This window comes from Halichoerus grypus, chromosome 7, assembly GCF_964656455.1.
Source record: "Halichoerus grypus chromosome 7, mHalGry1.hap1.1, whole genome shotgun sequence".
NCBI classification, from domain to species: domain Eukaryota; kingdom Metazoa; phylum Chordata; class Mammalia; order Carnivora; family Phocidae; genus Halichoerus; species Halichoerus grypus.
Genome location: NC_135718.1, coordinates 151367961 through 151389315, shown reverse-complemented (window position 1 = coordinate 151389315; position 21355 = coordinate 151367961). Strand labels below are relative to the sequence as shown.

The 21355-nt window shown below is 52.4% G+C and overlaps 1 protein-coding gene and 1 long non-coding RNA gene across 4 annotated transcripts in view; one reads left to right on the top strand and one right to left on the bottom strand.

The window, feature by feature from the left end:
- LOC118535179 (sodium/potassium-transporting ATPase subunit alpha-4) overlaps nucleotides 1-21355 on the top strand; it is a 28304-nt gene extending 6949 nt beyond the window's left edge. The window contains exons 8-22 of the mRNA XM_078078675.1: nucleotides 223-491; nucleotides 1920-2118; nucleotides 2308-2417; nucleotides 2574-2708; nucleotides 5987-6176; nucleotides 6314-6486; nucleotides 10385-10521; nucleotides 10918-11068; nucleotides 11565-11733; nucleotides 13022-13176; nucleotides 13336-13459; nucleotides 14664-14809; nucleotides 17634-17764; nucleotides 17869-17970; nucleotides 21131-21355. Of these exons, the coding sequence (XP_077934801.1) occupies nucleotides 223-491; nucleotides 1920-2118; nucleotides 2308-2417; nucleotides 2574-2708; nucleotides 5987-6176; nucleotides 6314-6486; nucleotides 10385-10521; nucleotides 10918-11068; nucleotides 11565-11733; nucleotides 13022-13176; nucleotides 13336-13459; nucleotides 14664-14809; nucleotides 17634-17764; nucleotides 17869-17970; nucleotides 21131-21248 (2309 nt within the window). The 3' untranslated portion in view covers nucleotides 21249-21355. The remainder of the gene's footprint in view (nucleotides 1-222; nucleotides 492-1919; nucleotides 2119-2307; nucleotides 2418-2573; nucleotides 2709-5986; nucleotides 6177-6313; nucleotides 6487-10384; nucleotides 10522-10917; nucleotides 11069-11564; nucleotides 11734-13021; nucleotides 13177-13335; nucleotides 13460-14663; nucleotides 14810-17633; nucleotides 17765-17868; nucleotides 17971-21130) is intronic.
- Nucleotides 6965-9736, bottom strand: LOC144382514 (uncharacterized). 3 transcript variants are annotated; one of them, XR_013449525.1, is made up of 4 exons: nucleotides 9556-9736; nucleotides 8164-8630; nucleotides 7644-7750; nucleotides 6965-7495 (listed from the first exon to the last, which is right to left on the bottom strand). It is a non-coding gene; the product is annotated as an uncharacterized LOC144382514 (long non-coding RNA). The 3 variants fall into 3 exon arrangements; XR_013449526.1 differs by lacking the exon at nucleotides 9556-9736 and adding an exon at nucleotides 8690-8981 and having other exon boundaries at nucleotides 8164-8408; XR_013449524.1 differs by lacking the exon at nucleotides 9556-9736 and having other exon boundaries at nucleotides 8164-8981.

Here is a 21355-nt window from a genome sequence, read left to right as displayed (position 1 = left end):
GGGGAAGGCAATGAGTCAATGAAAGTGGAGAACTGTGAAATCTCAGAGATTTTTCGGGCGAGGAGAACCTTACTTGTATAAACTAAATATGAGGAGCATAGACTACAAGAGCCTCTCGGACGGTGTTGAGTGTCCACCTTGCTTGTGACCACTGACAGCGTTCTCCTTGTAGGAACGAAAGCCAGCAGCGCCCCCACCTCAGACCTCCCCGTTGCTCCGCAGGAACAGCTCGGGGCATTGTGATCGCTACGGGAGACTCCACGGTGATGGGCCGCATCGCCTCTCTGACGTCAGGCCTGGGGGTCAGCAAGACCCCCATTGCTGTAGAGATCGAGCACTTCATCCACCTGATCACAGCGGTGGCCATCTTCCTTGGTGTCTCTTTCTTCGGGTTCTCGCTGATCTTGGGCTATGGCTGGCTGGAGGCTGTCATTTTTCTCATCGGCATCATCGTGGCCAATGTGCCCGAGGGGCTGCTGGCCACCGTCACCGTGAGTAGCCAAGGTGGAGGGTGGCCTCTGGGCAGACACACCGCCCCAGGGGATGAAATCGTTTGTATCTCTTTTGCTAGTGAATCTCTCAAGTGTCAACCACTTAGCTCCCACAGGACCTTGACTTCCTCCATCCATATTTTCTGGTGCCTTCTCTTTCTTCTCCATGAGTTGCAGTGCAGGAAGCACTTAGATTCTGTCACCAGCAGTGAGTTAGTCTAGCCTGTACCAGCCAGTGAACTTGGCCAAATCACGGAACATCTCCAGGCGTCAATTTAATTAATCATCGGTTTCTAGAGGAAGATTAATTCAGAATTACAGAATCTTATTGGAAAGGACTTCAAAGCCCTTAGAAATCCAACCTTTCCACCAATGCTGAATATCTTGTGCACAATCCATGGGAGATGATGATTATTTCTAGTCCTGGGAAGCCCGCCCCTTTCGGTCTCCGCTCATTTCACCGCTGGGTTGCTCTAGCTGGATTTCATTGTGTTGAGCAGAAATACGACTTCCTGTTTGGTCCCAGTTTTCCCATCTGAAGAAACACAAAACAAGTCATTTCTCTCTCTTTTACAAACTACGCTTTTGATTGACGGGAGCCATCATGTCTCCTCAAACTCCCCGGCGGGAGGTGAAATTGTCCCCTTTCCTCTAGTTGTTCTTCACAGGACACAGTCTTCTGACCCCTTGGCTTACTGATCACCTGTTGGGGCTATGCTCTAGATTATCAATATCCTTCTTAAAATAGAAATGAGAATAATACTCAGGGTGTGGTTGGTTAGCACAAAAACCTCAGGACTAGTGATAATATGTAAATAAATCATAACCCCACGATTAGAATTCTGTATTAATATAACCATAGCCTAAGAACTGATTAGTTTTTAAAACAACCCTGCCACACCTGATGTTCACTGAACGTATGGTCCGCATAATTAATGTCAACAAAAATGTCCCAGTCTAAATAATTTCTCAAGTCCTTTCCAATGGTGCAATATTCCTTCTCGACTTCATGATTCTCCCGTTTTCTTCTTTTTTTCTAACTATTGGTACCAGCCCCCTTACCCCACAATGAAAGGTTAGCTATTGACATGGTCCCTGAACTTGACCGGAAAGGGGCTGCTGAACAGAAAAGACGAAAGGATCCTGGGGGAGCAGAGTATTCCAGGGACAAGGTCACACGCTATGTTCCCCTGGTGAAGGAAGATGCGCTTTTTTCCGAGCTGTGCTGTGAAGCACGAACACCATCACTCTCCTGATTTCCTTCCTGTGGCCGGACGTGGAATCGCTAAAGACTAGGTGGACACAAAAGGGAAAGAAGTTCCAAAAATTACAATAGCAATACGAACGATCCGATTTCCCAAACACAAAGTGGTGTGAGCAGCCGAGCACTTCGTCGCCATTAATTCTCAGCCCCCTTCATGGCCTTAGGTGTCTCTGACCCTGACCGCCAAGCGCATGGCACGGAAGAACTGCCTGGTGAAGAACCTGGAGGCGGTGGAGACGCTGGGCTCCACCTCCACCATCTGCTCGGACAAGACGGGCACCCTCACCCAGAACCGCATGACCGTGGCCCACATGTGGTTCGACAAGACCATATACGAGGCTGACACCAGCGAAGAGCAGACTGGTGATTCGAGTGGTGTGGGTGAGCCACGCGTGGAGGGGCCGGGGGGGGTGCGGACACGGGAGATGGCTGGGCCCTGAGTGCAGACGAGGGTTTCCTCTGTCAAGTGCTGGGGGACAGAGCAGGATGTGAGTAAGTCCCTGCTTTAAACTCCCGACCCCCATCCTGCTCACAGCCTCTCCTTCTCCCTAGGGAAAACGTTTGCCAAGGGCTCTGCGACCTGGTTCATCCTGGCCCGAATCGCCGGCCTCTGCAACCGAGCTGACTTTAAGGCTCACCAGGAGACCCTTCCCATTGCTAAGGTATCAGGCCTGCGGGGGAAGACGATGCCTCCGTGTCAAGGGCATGCCCCGCCCTCTCCCTGGAAATCTCTATCCTGGCGCTTAGGGTCCTCCCCATTGCACCCCTCGCCCTGTGCCGTATCCCTCGGGCTCACCCTACAAACCCCGTCCCGGCAGCGGGCAACAGCAGGGGATGCTTCCGACTCAGCCCTCCTCAAGTTCATCGAGCAGTCATGCAGCTCTGTGAAGGAAATGAGAGAGAAAAACCCCAAGGTGGCAGAGATCCCCTTTAATTCCACCAACAAGTACCAGGTACAGAACCCACAAGGGTAGAATGGTGGTCGGGGGTGGGCTCGTCGTTTGGGGAAATGGGAGCTTTGCCTTCGCCTTCAGCCTCCCCTCTGAACAACAGAATGGAGACGGTGGATACCCAGCATCCCCATTAAGAGGAAGGCTCACCTCAAGGGAAAGTGACCAGCAGGGAAAGGGAGGAGCAGGTGGTAAAGGAAGAGGCGTTCGACCCCAAGCAGAGAGCGAGGCTCCGTCTCTTGTGGAGAGAGCACGTGGGAAGTGTCCTGCGGGTGGGACAGGCTGGTTGGTGACACTCACGGTAGAGCCTGGGCGGCCCTCGGAGGCATCTCTGTGGCTCCTGGAAGGTTTGCCCCTGCAGGATAAGGCTGGGTTTGCAAGGCACTCCCCGGAAGCGCCTGATTGCATTCCGCGCCTGGATTCTAGCACCTGCCATCAGGTAGGTGGCGGGGCGAGCGCTCCAGCACATTTGCGAAGGTTTTCGTCTCTCAGGGGCATTTTACCCGCTACCCAGAGAGGCGTGACAAGGGAAGGAGATACGCGGGCTGAGGGGCGGTGGTGGGCACTAACCCCGAGTGCAGGGGACAGCCAGCAAGCCAGTGGGACCCTCCCATGGGAGGTCCCGCACACCTGGAAGAGGGGGCTGTGGGGGGGGCGCCCCCACAACTGGAGCGCCACCAGTCAGGTTTGGGGCCCGCAGGACAGTCACAGTTTGCTCAGGGGAGGGGAATCCTCCAAGTTCATGGGCTACCATGAAGGGCAGACGTTTAGGTGTAGGTAACAGAGAAGAAACGAGACTCCCAAAAAGTCAGTTTTGTTTTCCTGTCTTAGAAACCGCAGAAGAGTGCTCGCTTTAGCAGCACGGTGCTAACATCAGAACAACACACAGGAGGTTAGCAAGGCCTGTGCGCAGGCGAACTCATCAAGGGTTGTATTTGGAAGTTGCTAAGAGAGTAGTAGATCCCCCAAATTTTCCTCACAAGGGAAAAAAATCATAACTAAAAAAACAATAATAAAATGACAAAAGCTATATAGAGTTTTGAGTTTTTAAAGCCCAATTGCCTTTTCATATTGAACACTGAACAAGTAAGAGTTAAAGAAATAGATCCCGAATTTTTTTGTCTCAGCTGACTTTCAGTCCGTGTAATAAGATAGGTCTCCTAAGCCCACACTGCAAACTTATTTCACTTTTTTTTCTGACGTTCAGTGGCCTCACAACCCAGACAAGAATTCTGTGCTTGGCAGGACCGGATTAAAGCCTGTGCCTGCAAAGAAGTAGATACTTCTTCCTTCATGTGATTTAAAATAAAAGCAAAACATATCCATGACACTTGTTGGGATGGCCAACAAAATAGCAACTTTCCCCAAAACGACTAGATTAGTGTGTTTTCTGAGTATCACGTGCAAAGGGCACGATCCTCCTCCGTGACGCCCCCACCAGTGAGCTCGGCCAGCCGGGCGTTGCCCTCAGGGGTGGGCTCTGGGTGCGGCTGGAGCCCCGGGCTCTGCGAGGCTGTCCCAGCACTCGGTCACCTGCAGGCTTCATCTCTTCCTTGCTCTCAGACTGAAATGAAAGGAAGGGTCTCTGTCCTGATATTCCCAGATTTCTCCACTTTTTTTTTTAAAGATTTTATTTATTCATTTGACAAGGAGAGGGAGAAAGCACAAGCAGGGGGAGAGGCAGGGAGAGGGAGAGGGAGAAGCAGGCTCCCCGCGGAGCAGGGAGCCCGACATGGGGCTCGATCCCAGGACCCTGAGATCATGACCTGAGCTGAAGGCAGACGCTTAACGACTGAGCCACCCAGGCGCCCCCTCCCACCTTTTTATCTGTAATTTTCTATCAAGATGTGATTTTTTTGTGACCAAGTTACTGACTTATAAGTAGGTCTTGCTGCCACCTCCGATAATCTCCAGTAAATAGGGAACAAATACGTATTAAGCACTCAGGAAATCAAGCTTTTTAAACCTCTTACAGCTTTCTGCTTCAACAAGTTAAGATTTTTCCTCTTAACTGCTTAGGCATATTTTGAATATAACTGAGAGTTATAGGAAATATTTGAAGGTTTCTCCTGGGACGGTTTTAACAGCACTTTACACACAGGCTTCCCACCTTGGTTACCCTCTGGGCAGTGTGGTCCGGCCTCTCTGCACCTGCTCCTTTCAGGTGCTGGTTTGGTGACCAAACAGGCTTCATAACGGGAAGTTCCTGGCTCAAAGAGGAACCCTATCATAGTTCCTGTTCACAGATCAAGGATCCAGGGAAAACGCAAAACCGAAATGCATCTCATTCCTCTCTCCTCCTGGCCTCTGGTCTCCTGAGATTCACTGTGAATCTGGCCTTCCCTGCCCCCAGCCCACCAGGCTGACCCTGACCCCGACCCCAACCCCAACCCCACCACTGGCCCCTGGCACTGTCGGGAGAGTGGCAAAGGGATTACGATGACGTAATCTGGATTGTGCTTCGTAGTTTTCAAAGTACTTTTTAACAACTAATCTGACCCTCAAACAGCACGGTGTGAACCTCGTAGGTCCAGTTAAACACCAATGTTTTTCAATAAACACAGTACAGTCAGTGGATTTTCTCTTCCTTGTGATTTTTCTTAACATTTTCTTTTCTTGAGCTCACTTTACTATAAGAACACAGCATATAATACACAACATACAGAATATGTGTTAATTGACTGTTGATGTCATTGGTAAGGTTTTGGGTCACCAGCAAACTGTATTAGTAGTTAGGTTTTGGGGGAGTCAAAAGATATATGCGGATTTTTGACTGTATTGTGTCCCATAAAAACCCAATGAAGTCGGAAACACAGAATCTTTTGCATCGTATCAAAGGAACTAAGGTTTTGAGAGGTTCGGTGGATTGACCTGAGGTCACAAAGCATTCCTGCTGGGGGGACACAGGACTGTGGCCCCTACCTTCTCTTCCCGTCTACCCAGCTGCCTCTGCCCGGCCCACACTTCTGCTTTCCAGACAGAGAGGAAGCAGAGAAAGTGAGAGTCCTGCTTCTGCTCTCAGCTCCTGCAGAGATAGCAGGGACTCCTGTGCAAATAACACCGGGCTGGGATCCCGGGACAGGAGGGCGGGTGGGCTTGACCCTGAGTCAGATTTGCCTGGAGGGAGGGGGCTGCACTGGGGTTAGGGGACAAAGGAAATGGGGAGGGGGATATGAAACGGGTTGCCTGTTGTTTTACCCTCAAAAACCTTTCCCCTGCTTTTCTGCCCCAACCCTTGCTCCCTCCTCCTGCCACAAGGATTCTTCCTCTCTCCTCCCTAGATGTCCATCCACCTGCAGGACGACAGCTCCCAGACCCACGTACTGATGATGAAGGGGGCTCCGGAGAGGATCTTAGAGTTTTGCTCTTCTTACCTTCTGAAGGGGGTGGAGTACCCCATGGACGATGAGATGAGGAAAGACTTCCAGAAAGCCTACATGGAACTGGGAGGCCTGGGGGAACGCGTGCTAGGTGAGGGGCTTCGGAAGAAACCCAGAAAGAATGACACCCAAATGGTTATTTGTGGGGTGAAATTTCGAAGATGTTGGGGTGAGCGAGACAGGGACGTAGGCCGCTGAATGACTACTGGTCCCTCTGTCTCTCCCCAGGGTTCTGCTTCTTGAATCTGCCTAGCACTTTCTCCAAAGGATTCAAGTTTAATACAGATGAAATCAATTTTCCCATGGATAACCTTTGTTTTGTGGGACTCATATCCATGATTGACCCTCCCCGAGCTGCAGTGCCTGATGCTGTGGGCAAGTGTCGTAGCGCAGGGATTAAGGTAAACTCCTGACCATATCCCGGAAGCCCCCCGACCCGTCACAACTTGCAGCAACAGCAGGAAGCCTTGCCTAGAGTAGGTTCTTCATAATCTTGGTTTAATGGATGTCTGTTTCCTTGAGCTTACGATTTTTAGTCTTAAGAGACTACCTAATAGGAAATAGTAAGTTTCTTCTGTAGTTAGAATCCTGTCTTGCGTTGAACATTACAATCACCAGGGGACCTTTAAAAGTCTGATGCCTAGGGCCCCCCCGGGCCCCCCCAGCAGGCTCATTCGGTAAAGCATGCGACTCTTGATCTTGGGGTTATGAGTTCAAGCCCACATTGGGTATAAAGATTACTTAAATAAATAAATAAACTTAAAACAGAATCTGATGCTTAGGCCACACCCCAGACCCATTAAATTGGAAACTCTCAGGGCAGGATGTAGACATTTGTACTCTTCAAACTTTTTTTTTTTAAGATTTTTATTTATTGATTATTCATTTAAGAGAGAGAGAGAGAGCACACAAGCAGGGGGGAGGAGCAGAGGGAGAGGGAGAAGCAGACTCCCCACTGAGCAGGGAGCCCGATGCAGGGCTCGATCCCAGGACCCAGAGATCATTACCTGAGCCGAAGGTGGACGCTTAACCGACTGAGCCACCAGGCGCCCCCTTTCTTAAAACTTTCTTAGAGATTTCACTAGGCAGGTAAGTTTGAGAACCAGTGTCCTAGGGTTTGTGCACGTGACTCATCTAGGGGTTTTGTCGGAATGCACAATCTTGATTCTGCAGGTCTAAGACCCTGAGATTCTGCATTTGTAACAAGCTCCCAGGTGATGCCCTTGCCGCCGGTCTGCAGACCACAGCAGGAGTAGCAAAGGGCTAGAAGATGTCAGGGAAAGGTGCTCCTGGGAAGGGGCTGGGTCTGGAGTGGATGACAGAGAGGCTGAGCCACAGAGAGCTGAACCCTGGTTGCACCTGACTCGGGGCAAACAGCTACACCAACAGGCACTCGTCCAGGCGTCAAAGCTAGAAACCAAAAAGAGTGAAACACAGTTGCAGAGCACACTCCCAGAGGTGGGAACTCCTCCTTGGCCGGGGGGGCTCGGACTGCATGGGATTCCTCTAGTTCTGAGACGTTCTGTACCCCGCTTCCAGGTCAGATTCTAAGACTCACCTACATCCTCACAGGTCAGAGACTGACGCCTTTCCGGCTCATGCCTGATATTCTGGATCCCAGGCCTGGGGGACAGCAGGTTGGAGGGTGGGGGGCGCTGGAGGTATCTAGGGAGAACGAGATGCTATCTGTTGGAGCTGGCTTTATCTTAGAACTTTGACTGTCGGCAGTTTGTCTGGGGGCAGCTGGGCCATGCCAAGTTCAATGATTGTGGCTGGAGTGAGAACCGAGGGACGGATGGAGGAACTATTCAGAGTGAGTTCCTTAATCACCACACGCTGTTTGGGCGGTTGGTTCTCTGCAGAAGCAGCACGTCTGCACATGCATAGGATGGCCAACGTCTCGACCTCCCCCGGCTCTCGAAGCCCCCACACCACATCATGGGAGCTAGCTGGAGAAGGGCCCATTTGAGTTTCCTGAGCATTGAGGTGGCTGTTGGAATGGGGAATTATACTGGGGATGTGAAATGCATCTCATCTGGGGATTTGTGGGTCCCTTACAGCAAGAAGAAGAGACTTACAATTGCCCCCGAGGTGAGGAGGCCCGAACGGGGCCGAAGGGCTGAGTTAGCCTGGGTGTCGTGACCGCCCGAGGCAGGCGAGTCCGAGGCTGGCTGCTGAAGCAGGAGGCCCGGGGGCTTTCTGGGCCAGTCCGTGTTCTGGGCATAGGCTTACAGTTCGCATTATCATTTCTCACTTCTTCTGGACCCGAAGCTGGCAGAAGTTTGGCAGACTCGGTGAGAAATTCTGAATCAGCCCCCTTTCCCTATAGGGGAGTGTAAAACACACACATGATGCCATCCTTCGAGGAAGACAAATGTGATAGACATAGGCGGGTTGTCGCGTAGGGTAGACCCTTCCAGGGCCAACACCAAAGTGGCCTTGATGCGGAGCCGATCGGAGAGCCCTGGGGTCACAGGGCAGCAAAGTTCTTACAAGGAGGTGATCGCAGGGCTGGTACTTCCCAGGTAGAGCCGCGTGCTCGGGCCTTTGGAATAAATGTAATTAAAAAAATAAATACAAGTATCCATTATATTTGCCACTCACTGAGGCTGTGGGGGCCGTGAAGGTGTTTGGGCCTCGCCCTGAACCCGGCTCCTCCGAGAACCGCAGTCTGGCCGTGAGACCTACGGCTGTGTCACCAACACCGGACTCCGTCGCTCCGATGGGCCCCACACGGGAAGAGAAGGGACGAGGGAACAAGAGGGCAGCTCGCAAGACTACGTGGGGACAGCGGAGGTACGCCAACACCCACAAGCTGGAAATGAGAGTCCTTCAGTCCCTGACGAATCCCAGAAACCAGGAGACGTCCTTCACCTCAGAGGGAGCCGCTCTGCAGGACCGCACATCTGTTGGGCGCTGCGAAATCGCGTCCTGGGGACTCAGTAGGGGCGGGGGTGGGGGTGGGGAAGGGGGTACTTTGTGTTTTTCTTTCTCCAGCCTGGCCTGGAGGTGGGACTGCCAGAAACTACTACAGAACAGCCCCTTTGAGCCAGAGTGCTCGGGGTGGGCGGGGGGGGCATCAGGATGACGGCGCACCTGCCCTCTGGGCCCCCCGGTCACCACGGATGAGCCGCTGCGGGGCTGTCCGGGCGCAGGGAGCCTGAAGGGCAGCACGGAGGGCTCGGCCTGCGTCACATCGGGAACGTTGTGAGCTCGCATGCAGCTCCCTCCCAGACCCTCCCCGGGTACCCCGTGGGGCCGCGTTGGTGAGATGGGGACACTCGCCGTCCATGCTGTGGGCACAGTGGCCGTGCTGGTCTCTGGTGGCCACACGGACTTCTGCGTCACCACCTCCCTCCAGGAAGCCGGGCTTGGAGTCACGCTGCTCTCAGGCCAGCGCACAGCGAGGCGGGCTCTGGGAAACACTCCCTACAGCCTTGTTTCCATGCTCTGAAAGCAAACAGACGGACCTTTCCAGGACCTTCCCAGGACAGTTCAGTCACAGCCTCGCAGCTGCCTTTCCCTCCGTCGGAGCCAGGGAAAGCCGTGCGCCCGGAGGGCACTCGGGAGCCTGGCGCCGTGACTCTCAAGAAGCCGTCCTTCTTTCATTCCTGCATCTGATGGCTGTTTGTGGAACGGCAGCTATGGGCTAGGCTTTGCGCAAGAGCAAAGCTTCACGAGGAGCCTGGACTCGGCCCATTCTTGCAGAGCGCTCGGGCCAGCAGACAGAGACAAGCCCTCCCCACCCGGAGCAGGAGGAGTGCGGACACGCAGAAGGAACAGAATGCTAGGACAGCTCGGAGCCAGGCACCTGACCTTTGGGGAGCCAGGGGACAGGGCATCAGCAACAGGGCTGGAACCCAGGGGAGGCCACGGGGGGAAGGTGAGGAAGAGTGAGGGTCAGAACGCACCTGGGCCTAGAGGATATTTTGCTAGGCAGATGGATTATTCCAGATGTCCCTTTATTACCATTTGGTCTATGTGTAGGTGTTTGTCTTTTGAGCTTAAAGAAACAGAACAGCTTCTGGAACAATTCAGTGAAAATCGGAATATAGTAATACACCCAAATCCCCAATTTATGCCCGGGAAATCTAGAACCCAAACTGTTCTATGTGTTATGGTCTGGTGGTCCTGACCCAGTCCCGGGGGATGAAGCCACCATAGCAGAAGTCCTTGGGGACTACTACGAATAGCCCTGTGGAATGAAGGTAGTGATCCATTAGGTCCTGGAGAGAAAGACAAAGCGTCCAGGACCCCCTGAAGATGATTCTGCTCCCCTTCCTTCCCTTCCCAACCCAGGTTATCATGGTGACCGGGGACCACCCCATCACAGCCAAGGCCATCGCCAAAGGTGTGGGCATCATATCAGAAGGCAACGAGACAGCAGAGGACATGGCTGCGCAGCTCCAGGTCCCTATCAGCCAGATCAACACCAGGTGGGGCACCTAAAGAACTCAGATCTGCAGTGTTTGCCCTCCATCCTCAGCCGCCCCACCCCGACCCCCCTCGCTACAGTTCCTAGAGGCTCCTGTAGTAGGTCGGATGTGTAGGGTTTACTTATTGCAAAGTAAAATGTAATAGGAAAATGACCCAGTGACTATGTCAGTGGGTTTTCAGAGGAAGTGGGTGGAAGGACGCAGAGCAAAAGGAGGAGCGGGTTGGAGGCGGGGAGGGGTGCAGCGTGTCCGTCCGGGGACAGTGGGTGGCTGGGGACAAGCGAGGAGCCGGGCTGAAGGCAGAAACAGGATGGTATGGCGGAGGCTGGACAGAGGCACCAGGACCTCTGGGGAACTCTGAGCACTCTGCAGGGGCTTTTGACCTCCTTCCCTCAGGGAAGCCAAGGCGTGCGTGGTGCACGGCTCCGACCTGAAGGACATGACGGCGGAGCAGCTGGACGAGATCCTCACGAACCACACGGAGATCGTGTTCGCGCGGACGTCCCCACAGCAGAAGCTCATCATCGTGGAGGGCTGTCAGAGGCTGGTGAGGGGACGGGGGCGACTTGGGGGGGCCCGGCCCAGCTCTGCCCCAAACCTCCTCGGGCTGGCGGGGCGGGGGGACCCCAAAGAGCACCCTGTCTCAAGTCCCGAGACGGGCTTCAGTTGGGGGCCCCCTGAGAGTTTTCACATCTCAGGAGGAGCAGAAGAAGGAAGGGCCAAGCACGAGGACTTTGAGAAACAAGGGATGAGGGGCGCCTGGGTGGCTCAGTCGTTAAGCGTCTGCCTTTGGCTCAGGTCATGATCCCAGGGTCCTGGGATCGAGCCCCGCATCGGGCTCCTTGCTCCGCGGGAAGCCTGCTTCTCCCTCTCCCACCCCCCTGCTTGTGTTCCCTCTCTCGCTGTGCCTCTCTCTGTCAAATAAATAAATAAAATCTTTAAAAAAAAAAAAAAGAAACAAGGGATGATGGGATCAGAGTGACCTCTGGGACTGGTCTCGATCCGACATAGTGATGACTTCACTCCTTCTGTGCTTCGTCCAGGGGGCCGTTGTAGCAGTGACCGGGGACGGCGTGAACGACTCCCCCGCGCTGAAGAAGGCTGACATCGGCATCGCCATGGGCATCACGGGCTCCGACGTGTCGAAGCAGGCCGCCGACATGATCCTGCTGGACGACAACTTCGCCTCCATCGTCACGGGCGTGGAGGAGGGTGAGGGGGCAGGGTGCCCATCAACTCAGGTGACAGGCGGGAGCTGGTGTGCGTTCTGTCATTCCCTTTGCCCATCATTCCACCTCCGTGACCCCGTACAGACTGGGAATAATCAGTGTAAGACGAAATTCTGTAAATTAGACTTGGCCGTAGTTGGAACATCACTGCCAGGAGCCCTTTTGTATGAGGTGGGAGGCAAGTGCAGATTTGTGAAGGAGACGGGGACTCTGGTCTAGAGAGTATCCCCTGGTCCCTCACACACATTCCAGTGGGTCTGCAGCAGGTTCCAGGATGTAGCCCTTCCCTGGGACGACTCCATCCGCCACAATCTCCGGGGTCCCCAGGAACCTGTTGCCTGAATGATGTTGATACAATGAGATCAGCTGCAGGCTGATCTAGGAACTGACTACATGAGCCGAATCAAGCACCCACTTTCCCAGAGAGTTCTGAAGACCACACCCACTGGTGAGCAGGAGAGCCCCAGATTCCTGCTTCCTGGGCTCCCTGCTTTCTGCCTGCAGTCATCTTGCTGAACCCTATGACAAGCCACATAAGAATAATAGTTATACCGTTTTACTGAAACCTAGTATGATCCTGACACTTTGCTCAGTATTTGGTATCCATTCAATTCAATTCATTTTTTGAGCACCAACCATGTACCAGGTTCTATTCTAGATCCTGGGATGTAACAATGGGAAATAAAAAGGCACAAATCCCTGCCCTCATGCTCCTTAATTTCTAGTGGAGCAAGACAGACAGTAAAATAAATTGCATAGTATATTACAAGATCAGTGCAATGGGGCTGGGGTTACAGTTTTTGAAAGGGTCATCAGGGAAGGACTCAAGCCATCTTGCAAGGCAGGAGGAATGAGGCTTGGGGAGCTGCCCAACGTCACTAGCTCTTGCGGCAGAGAATGGGATTGGAACCCAAGTCCGGACTCTCTCCACTTCAGCCTTCAACCTCTAATGGCTTTTATGTTGGCGTTCTCAGACATCTCTAAGTAGCAGCCCAGCCCAGCCCTGTTTCATTCTCAGGGATCAGGTGCTATTAGCCCCACGGAATCCAAGAACAAGGAGCACTCAGACATGGCATGCTCATAGAGCACGGCACTAATGAAGAGTCACGTGATTCGGGAAAAAGCTGAGAGCGAGGACTGGGTCGAGGTCTCGGACCTCCAGACCTTTCCATGGGCTGTGACTCTGCTTTGTAGCATTCTCTGTCCAGGAGCCGGTGTGTGGGTGGTGTCCTCTCTGCGCTTGTCACAGAAGAGTGGCCTTCCTCCCCCAGGCCGCCTCATCTTCGACAACCTAAAGAAATCCATCGCGTACACCCTGACCAGCAACATCCCCGAGATCACCCCCTTCCTGCTTTTCATCATCCTCAGTATCCCCCTGCCTCTGGGCACCGTAACCATCCTCTGTATCGACCTGGGCACTGACATGGTGAGCCCCAAACTGGGACCCTGCTCGCAGAGCTGCCACGAGAGGACTGGGGAGCAGGAAAAGTCTGTGTCCAGGGGGAGGGACAGAGCTCAACCGAGTTACTTCTGTGTTTCCTTCTCAATTTTGTGTCCCTTGTCACCCCCACCCTCCATCCTCCAGGTCCCGGCCATCTCCTTGGCTTACGAGTCAGCTGAAAGTGACATCATGAAGAGGGCCCCACGGAATCCAAAGAGTGATAATCTGGTGAACCACCGCCTCATCGGCATGGCCTATGGACAGACTGGTGCGGCCAGAGATATGGGGGGCTGGGGTGTGGGGAGAGGCTGCACCTGCCAGGCCATTGGAGTCAGGGAGATATTTTCATGACGACAAACTCTGTGCTGGGCCCCCGGAACACAAAGAGCCACTGATGTGTGATCTGCCCTTGACTTAAGAGTCCAGCCGAGAAGGAACAGACATACATAAAATGATAGCATCTTTCCCAGTGCTGAGAAATGAGTGTGTACAGGACGTGCGAGAAGAGAACAGAGCAGGGGGCTCAGGAGCCAGGAGGACAGTCAGGGAGGCCCTGTGGAGGGAACAGGACTTGCGCCTGGTACTGGAAGATCGCAGATGTACGGTCAGCCAGAGGAGGGGAACTCACATGCCTGCTTGCAGAAGAGCCAATAACCAGTTTGGGGAGGCCTTTGCTCCTGAGAAAGGAGCAGGAGAGGATGAGGCTGTGGATACAGGTAGCATTTACCCCAGGCCAGCCTCGAAAGACACTGGAGACCCGTTAGAAGTCTTTGCTCTCGAATTGCCAGTGCAATGTTTCAGGGAGCAGGTGAGGGATGGACAGGGGAGATCACCCCAATATCTAGAGGAGGAAACACATAGAAAAAGCACAGATTTAGGAGCCAGACCTATGTTTGAATCCCAGTTTCACCACTTACTACCTGTATGACCTTGAATGAGGACTGAATCTTTTTTGTGCTTGTTTTCCGACCTCTGGAAGGTAAATAGTAGCTTACAATTGTTGTGAGAATCGACTTGGTGCACAGCTCAGCAGTTGGTAGGCAAACACTGGTGTCCGCCACCGCATGGCCAGACTTGGAGGCAGAGGTGCTGACTAAGGGACAGGCAAAGGGCAGTGGGGGAGGTGCGAGGAGAGGACAGGACCTGATGAGGGTCCACATGTAAGAGGAAGTGGACCCAGAAGAGTCCAGTGCTCGCTCAGGGAAAGAGAATAAATCCTCTCCAGGGTCCTTTCAGTTTTGATTATGTGACTCAAAGATGACTCTGGGTTAGAGCTCCAAAAGAAATGTCAGGGCTTGGAGACAAATCCTACAGAGATGAAGGGATCAGGTCGCTGATGGCAAGCATCTTCAGCACTAAAAGCTCAGACACACAGCAGCCCAGCTAGAACCTGGCCACAACCCCTTCCATGGTCTGCCTTTTGAGGTCCTTCTCTGAACCACATTCCTCTGTCCTGTGACTGTCATTCACAGGGATGATTCAGGCTCTGGCTGGATTCTTCACCTACTTTGTGATCCTGGCCGAGAATGGTTTCAAGCCTATTGACCTGCTAGGCATCCGCCTCAACTGGGAGGACCGGTTCTTCAATGACCTGGAGGACAGCTACGGACAACAGTGGGTGAGTTGAAGAGGTAACGCCTGAGACAGTGACCAGTAAGGGTGAAGAAGGGACAGGGAAGAGTGGAGAATACTGGAGAAGAGATGATACCTCATCTCCAGTCTTACGTGACCTCAATCTCCCATCACGTCGGCAAATACTCTTCAAATGAAGACTTTTCAAATGATGACTTCATTTCTGTTCATTCCTGCTGTCTGTCACCTGTCCTTACCTTGCTGGATCTTTCAGCTTCCTTGGACCTGGAGGTCTTCCTCATCATGTCAACTTTTGGGGGCTGATTTCTGTGTTTCCAGGTTCTAGGCATCATCGCCCCAAAAGTGAGTGCTGGGTCTTCTCTCTCTCTCTTCTCTCTACCTTCTAAATACCTCTTGCCATTAATTCCACTGATCACCACTCATTCATTCATGAAGCATCTCCTAGGTACCAAATACTCTTCTCTCTGTTTCGCTTCCTCCCTCCATGGGAGTTCAAATAATACGACTTCAAGTCTGAAAATCTATGTGCTTTGTATCTCCCTTTCTCACCTTTCTAAACTTGTTAAACCTAGAGGATGCCTCTCTGTAGTAGTCTTTTGTAAAACCCAAGATGAATGAGGTTCAAACTGAAGCCCTCTAGCCAACAGGATGTATTCAAGAATTTTAGTAAGTATGCTTTTTCCTACCTGTGAACATGCCTGTCCTAATTTCTAAAACAGTGGGTGATGTGACACCAATTATTGCTAGAATCATAGGACCACAGAGGATGCAAAGTCTATAGAAGACACGTGGTCTGTTATCATCACTTTGTAAACAAGGAAACCGAGTCTAGAAAGATTTTGCGGCTTGTTCCAAGTCCCACAGAGCATCTCTAGAAGGGCTTCACGGGAGCTCTGTACTGGTTCCTGCCCAACACCTTCCTCCTTCACCATGATGCCTCCAAACCAAGCTAACTGTAGGTTTCTCAAAAGTGTGTTAGAATCCTGGTTGTTGGAAAGGTGCCCCTTGTACACACCTGGCTTCCCCTAGCCGAGCCCCATGAAGCCATCAGGGGTCAATCTTCCCAGCCACCAACATTGCTCCAGGGCCCAATGATGCCCAAAGTCATTACATTGTCAGCATCTCCTCGATCCTCAACTCCAGCCTTTATTAGTTTTATATCTTGCTACCATCTCCCTGCTGCCAGGACGCAGCTTAACATGTATTTATTTGTAATAAATTAAAGGTAATTAAAATTAATTTGAAGTAACACCAAATTACATCAAAGACATCTGGAGGTATTGCAGAATGGGTTGAGAACAATCGCCCTGAGGAATAAAGTTCATAAAGGCAGGGTCTATGTCTCTTCCATTGCCGTAATCTTCAGATAATCGCATACAGAGCCATCCCCCACCCCCACAGACTGCTAGAAGCAGGGAGAGCTCTCTACCTTCTAAATACCTCTCGCCATTAATTCCACTGATCACCACTCATTCATTCGTGAAGCATCTTCTAGGTACCAGATACTCTTCTGGCCCTGGGGGTCTGGTATTGAACAAATATGGTCAAGTTATTGCTCTTGTGGACTTTATATTCTAGTGAGGGGCAGGGGGTGGGAGGGGAGACAGAAAACAACCAAATATGTAAGCTACAGGGTCAATGGAACTTAAGTCCGAGTAGAGTCCAGGAAGTGTTGGAATTGAGACACCAGAGTGGGCGGGATGGAGAGATCAAGTGGTGGTCAGAGGAGAAGAGATGCTTGAAATGGAAATCACAGAGAAACTAGCTATTGGCAAGGACAGATCCGGGGCGTGACATGGGCGCCAGCAAGCCAGGTGGGGAGTGGAGGGCCACACCGCTGGAGAGGGAGACTGAGGGACGCTGAAACCATGGTGGTGGAAGGATCATCCACATGGATGTTTGAATCCCCAGAATCCAGGACAGGAGCAGGGCTAGTCAGGGCGTCAGAGCTAAAATCTGCCAGCGACCACAGAGCACTGGGGTGCTGGTGGCTGGCCATAGGCCGACGGCGACGGCAGTGGCGGGAGCGACCTAACATCACAAATGGGCCCATGGGACTCACTCCCCGCGCAGCATGGGGCCCATCAACTTCCAGCCTTTGTGTTCCAATCACTTAAGGCGTTATTTTCCCTCCAAGTGCCACAGCCCATGAGGCTCGATACATCTTGTCGTCAGTCCTCCACATTCTCAAATTCTTTATTCAATCTACCAGTTAGAACCATGATGTTTTCATCATTGAAACATGGCCTTTTTTCTCCCATCTAAGGGAGATGCGTCTCTTCTCTATTCCCAAAGTCCTCTCTGACCTCTCTCAGGACCTCCTATGACGCTGGCTGGCCAGCCTACTTATCTTCCCCACTAGACTTAGGTTCCTTATGTGGAAACTATGGATGCAAGGAAGACCCAATGGGTGCATGAGCGCTCCTCTCCTGTGCCGCCCCCTCGGGCCTTCTCTTCACGGTGGATGCCCTCCGGCCCGCCCTCCCCTTCGGAGCTCTTTCCTCTGACTCTGCTCTCCGAGTCTGCCTTCCCCCTCACACCACCCTTCTTGTTCACCTGCTGAATACTTCGGAGCTGTACACCAGCCACCCCCTGAACTAAGCATGGGAGGGCGGCGCCAAGGTCAATGAGACAGGTGCTTACCTTTGAGTTGCTCTCGGTGGGTCAGGGAAGCATGTCAACCACTCACAACCCAACACGGGAAGTGCTGAGACGAGATGGTGGGAAGTGTGGGGGCCTAAGACCTAACTCGGCCTTGGGGTCCAGGAAGGCGGGAGAAGGAAGAAGCCTATGAGGTAGATCCAGATCCCTTCTGACACGGTCCGTCTCCACTCTGCCCGCCCCCGCAGACCTACGAGCAGCGGAAGGTGCTGGAGTTCACCTGCCACACGGCCTTCTTTGCCAGCATTGTGGTCGTGCAGTGGGCCGACCTCATCATCTGCAAGACCCGGCGCAACTCAGTCTTCCAGCAGGGCATGAAGTGAGCACCCCCCCACCCCGCCCCCCCTCACACCTCCACACGGGGCGCAGACTCCCCTACCTCTCCCTCCTTTCTCCAGCACACCCTTCAACATTTCTTCCCAGAAACAAGATCCTAATATTTGGGATCATGGAGGAGACCTTCCTGGCTGCTTTTCTGTCCTACACTCCAGGCATGGACATGGCCCTGCAGATGTACCCACTCAAGTGAGTAACGGAAGGGACGCAGGCTGGGGGGTCTCCAGCACGGGGAGAGCCTGGGAGGGGAAGCCGCGTGTCTGAACAGGGAAGCCACGAGCTGGGGGCTGCCTGGATGGACAGAGCTACCCTCGGTGATACGAGGAGAACCATCTGCGTTCCCACAAACATATCTTATTTAGGGAGGGACTGGGGCCTGTGCCAAGTGATGGCACCCCGCGAGACATGCAAATTTAGCAGACTTAACCGCACTCAACACAGGAGCATCTTTTTTACGGTGATGTGCGGCGTAGCTGTTCAAAGATACAAATTGCTTGGAGCAGAAGAAAACATAAAAATAGCCTAATCTACGCATGGCTAATTCTGTTGTACTTAGGCAAACATGTTCAAGGTGCATATGTGAGTGGGTGTGTAGGAATCCTTACTGTCTGGTATCTTGTTTTGTTCAAAATAGGCCCATGTTTTTGTTTTTTGGTTTGTATTGTTTTTTACATTAGTATATCCTTGTTGTGAAAAAATTTACAAGGAGGGGCTCCCGGGTGGCTCACTCTGGTGAACGTCTGACTCTTGGTTTCAGCTCAGCTCATGATCTCAGGGTCTTGAGATCAAGCCCCTTGGGGCTCTGCGCTCAGCGGCCAGTCTGCTTCCCCTCTCTGTCCCTCTACCCGTCCCCCAACCCGTTTGCATGAGGACAAGTGCTCTCTCTAAAATAAATAAATAAATCTTAAAAAAAAAAAAAAGAAAATTTTACAGGGAGTAAAGCAAAACCACCACGCCACCCCCTCATCGCCCCACCTGCAGAGGCCGCCTATTAATGACCCAGCGTGTGCGCTTCCAGCTCGTCCGCTATGAATTCACACACCTCGCTCACCTTTCTGTCCCTTGCAGTGTTTTACACAATGCTTTGTATACTGTAGGCGCCCAATTAATGTTTAAACAGACACTGGCGCTGCCCTTAGAGACCAGGCCCAGGTTCGCCTTTCAACTCTGCTGCGTATTATTCCGGACAGTGCGTAAGCAGGACCTGCGGTCTCCCTCATACCACCGGGCGGACCGGTGTGAGAACTACATGCAGAGCCGTGTACAGTGCGCCCGGCACGGTTGCGTGGGTCACGGCGGGAGCTTTGGTCACAGTCGACGCGGGGGACCATTAGCTGTGCTCCCAAACATTCTGCATGTCCTACCCCGACCATAACACACATCACCTAACACTGTACTTCAGTTGTTTTTCTCCCTTCGTCTCCCTGGCCACCTGAGCTCCTCGAGATCAAAGGCCATCATGTCATCAGTTTTAGTCCCTCACGACCCACACGGACACGGAGTGACACACGGTGGTTGCCGTGCGTGAGTCTGTGCTGTGTGCATGGATGGCAATGTGTGTGTGTGCGTGGGGGGGACCACGGCCGAGGCCCACGCTGGCCAATATGGCAGCCGCCGTCTGACGTAGGAAGGACGTTAGGGTTCAAAGCCGGCAGCCAAGAAGGAATTCTTGAGATGTCTTTGGTGCCAAAAGGTAGTTTTATTAAAGCACAGGGACAGGACCCATGGGCAGAAAGAACTGCCCTGGGGCTGATTATATACTTTCCTTTTTTTTTTTTAAGATTTTATTTATTTATTTGACACAGAGAGAGAGAGATGGTGAGAGAGAGAGAAAGAGCACAAGCACGGGTGAGAGGCAGAGGGAGGGGGAGAAGCAGGCTCCCGCTGAGCAAGGAGCCCGATGTGGGGCTCGATCCCAGGACCCTGGGACCATGACCTGAGCCGAAGGCAGACGCTTAACTGACTGAGCCACCCAGGCGCCCCTGATTATATACTTTCAAGTTGGGAGGGGGTTAGGGAGGCATCATCAGTCTCTAAGGAATTTTGGAAGCAAGGTTCCCAGGACCCTGAGGGGGCTAGCTATTGTTAGGAAAAGGTCATTTATTACCGTCTAATAAAACCTTAGTCATGAGACCCTTCAGATGTGTATCGCTGGGTCATATCCTTGGAGGATGACTGCCAACATGGATCTTGAGGGGTAGAGATAAAGGAAGTTTCCAAAGGAATTTCTATATGTTAAAGTAGACTTGCAGGGTCCTGGGAGTCGGGCTAAGACCGTCTTTTGCCCTTAGCAAAGTAACATCGAGGCAGCTGAGTCCCTAGAGGAAGGTCACTCTGCCTGTTTCGAGGACTTGTCAGTGGGCTGAAGGCAGTATGGAAATTTAATTTTTCTTTTGCCTTCGTTTCCCACATCACCCTCTTTCGGCTACTGAGCTCTTGAAATATGGCTAGTGAGACTGAGAAACTGAATTTGAAATTTTATCTAGTTAATGTAGAGTTACAAATTCAAGCAGTGTCAGATATTATTCTGCTAAATACAGCTTTCCTGTTTGGGTTGGACTACATTTTCTTGACCCTTTGAAAATAGTGTCTGATGTGTGATGCGCCATCAGCGTGAAGTCCTCCCTGGATCTCAAAGACTTAGGGTAAAAAGAAGAATGTAAAATATCTCCTTAATAATGTTTACATTGGTTCCGTGTTGAAATGATGATACTTTGGATATATTGGGTTAAATAAAAACCTATTATTAAAATTAACTGCCCCCGTTTCTTTTTACTTATTTTAATGCAGTTCCTGGAAAACAGTAGGCCTCACGAGTGGCTCTCAGTGTGTTGTTCTGGGACGGCACCGGTCTAGGCCACCTCCCTGTCACCCAAGGGAACAAACGTGCTTGTGATTTGACTCCTCCCCAGAGTCTCTCTCCCTGGCCTCTAATGACAGAAGAGGTTCCGGAAGAGAAACGTTCCCCATGTTTGCAACATGGACAAGTATGTCCATTCCTCGGTGAAATATCCCCACAGGTGTCATCTCAGGTAGACCCATCCTGCTCAGAGCACCTCCCCTTTGGGGGTGCAAGGCCCAGAAGATGTGAAAGGCAACAGGGGTCTCCCTGAGCGCCTGCAGAAGCAGGGACACCGCGTGTACCTCTAACGCGGCATTTATCACGTTCTGTTATCACCGGCTTCTTCTGTTTCTGTCTCCTCCCTCCCTCACTCGGCTCTGACCTCCCCAGAGCTTGGGCTCAACCCCGCACGCGATGACGAGACGCTCGGTTCTGCGCTGTTCTCTGCACCTGCCGTCCTCTGGCCCCTCTGGCCCCGCCCCGCTGACCAGCGCTTGCCCCCCACAGGCTGTCCTGGTGGTTCTGCGCCACTCCCTACAGCGTTCTTATCTTTATCTATGATGAAGTCCGAAAACTCATCATCCGACGTCATCCTGGCGGTGAGGCTCCCCACGCCCTGCTCTGAGGGGTCCCCAGCCTCCTAACTGGCTCTCCCCTCCTGCCTGTTCCCAGGGGCCGGGTCCGTCTCTCCCCACCCCACAGCCTGCATGTGCTGCCAGAAAGGTCCTGACT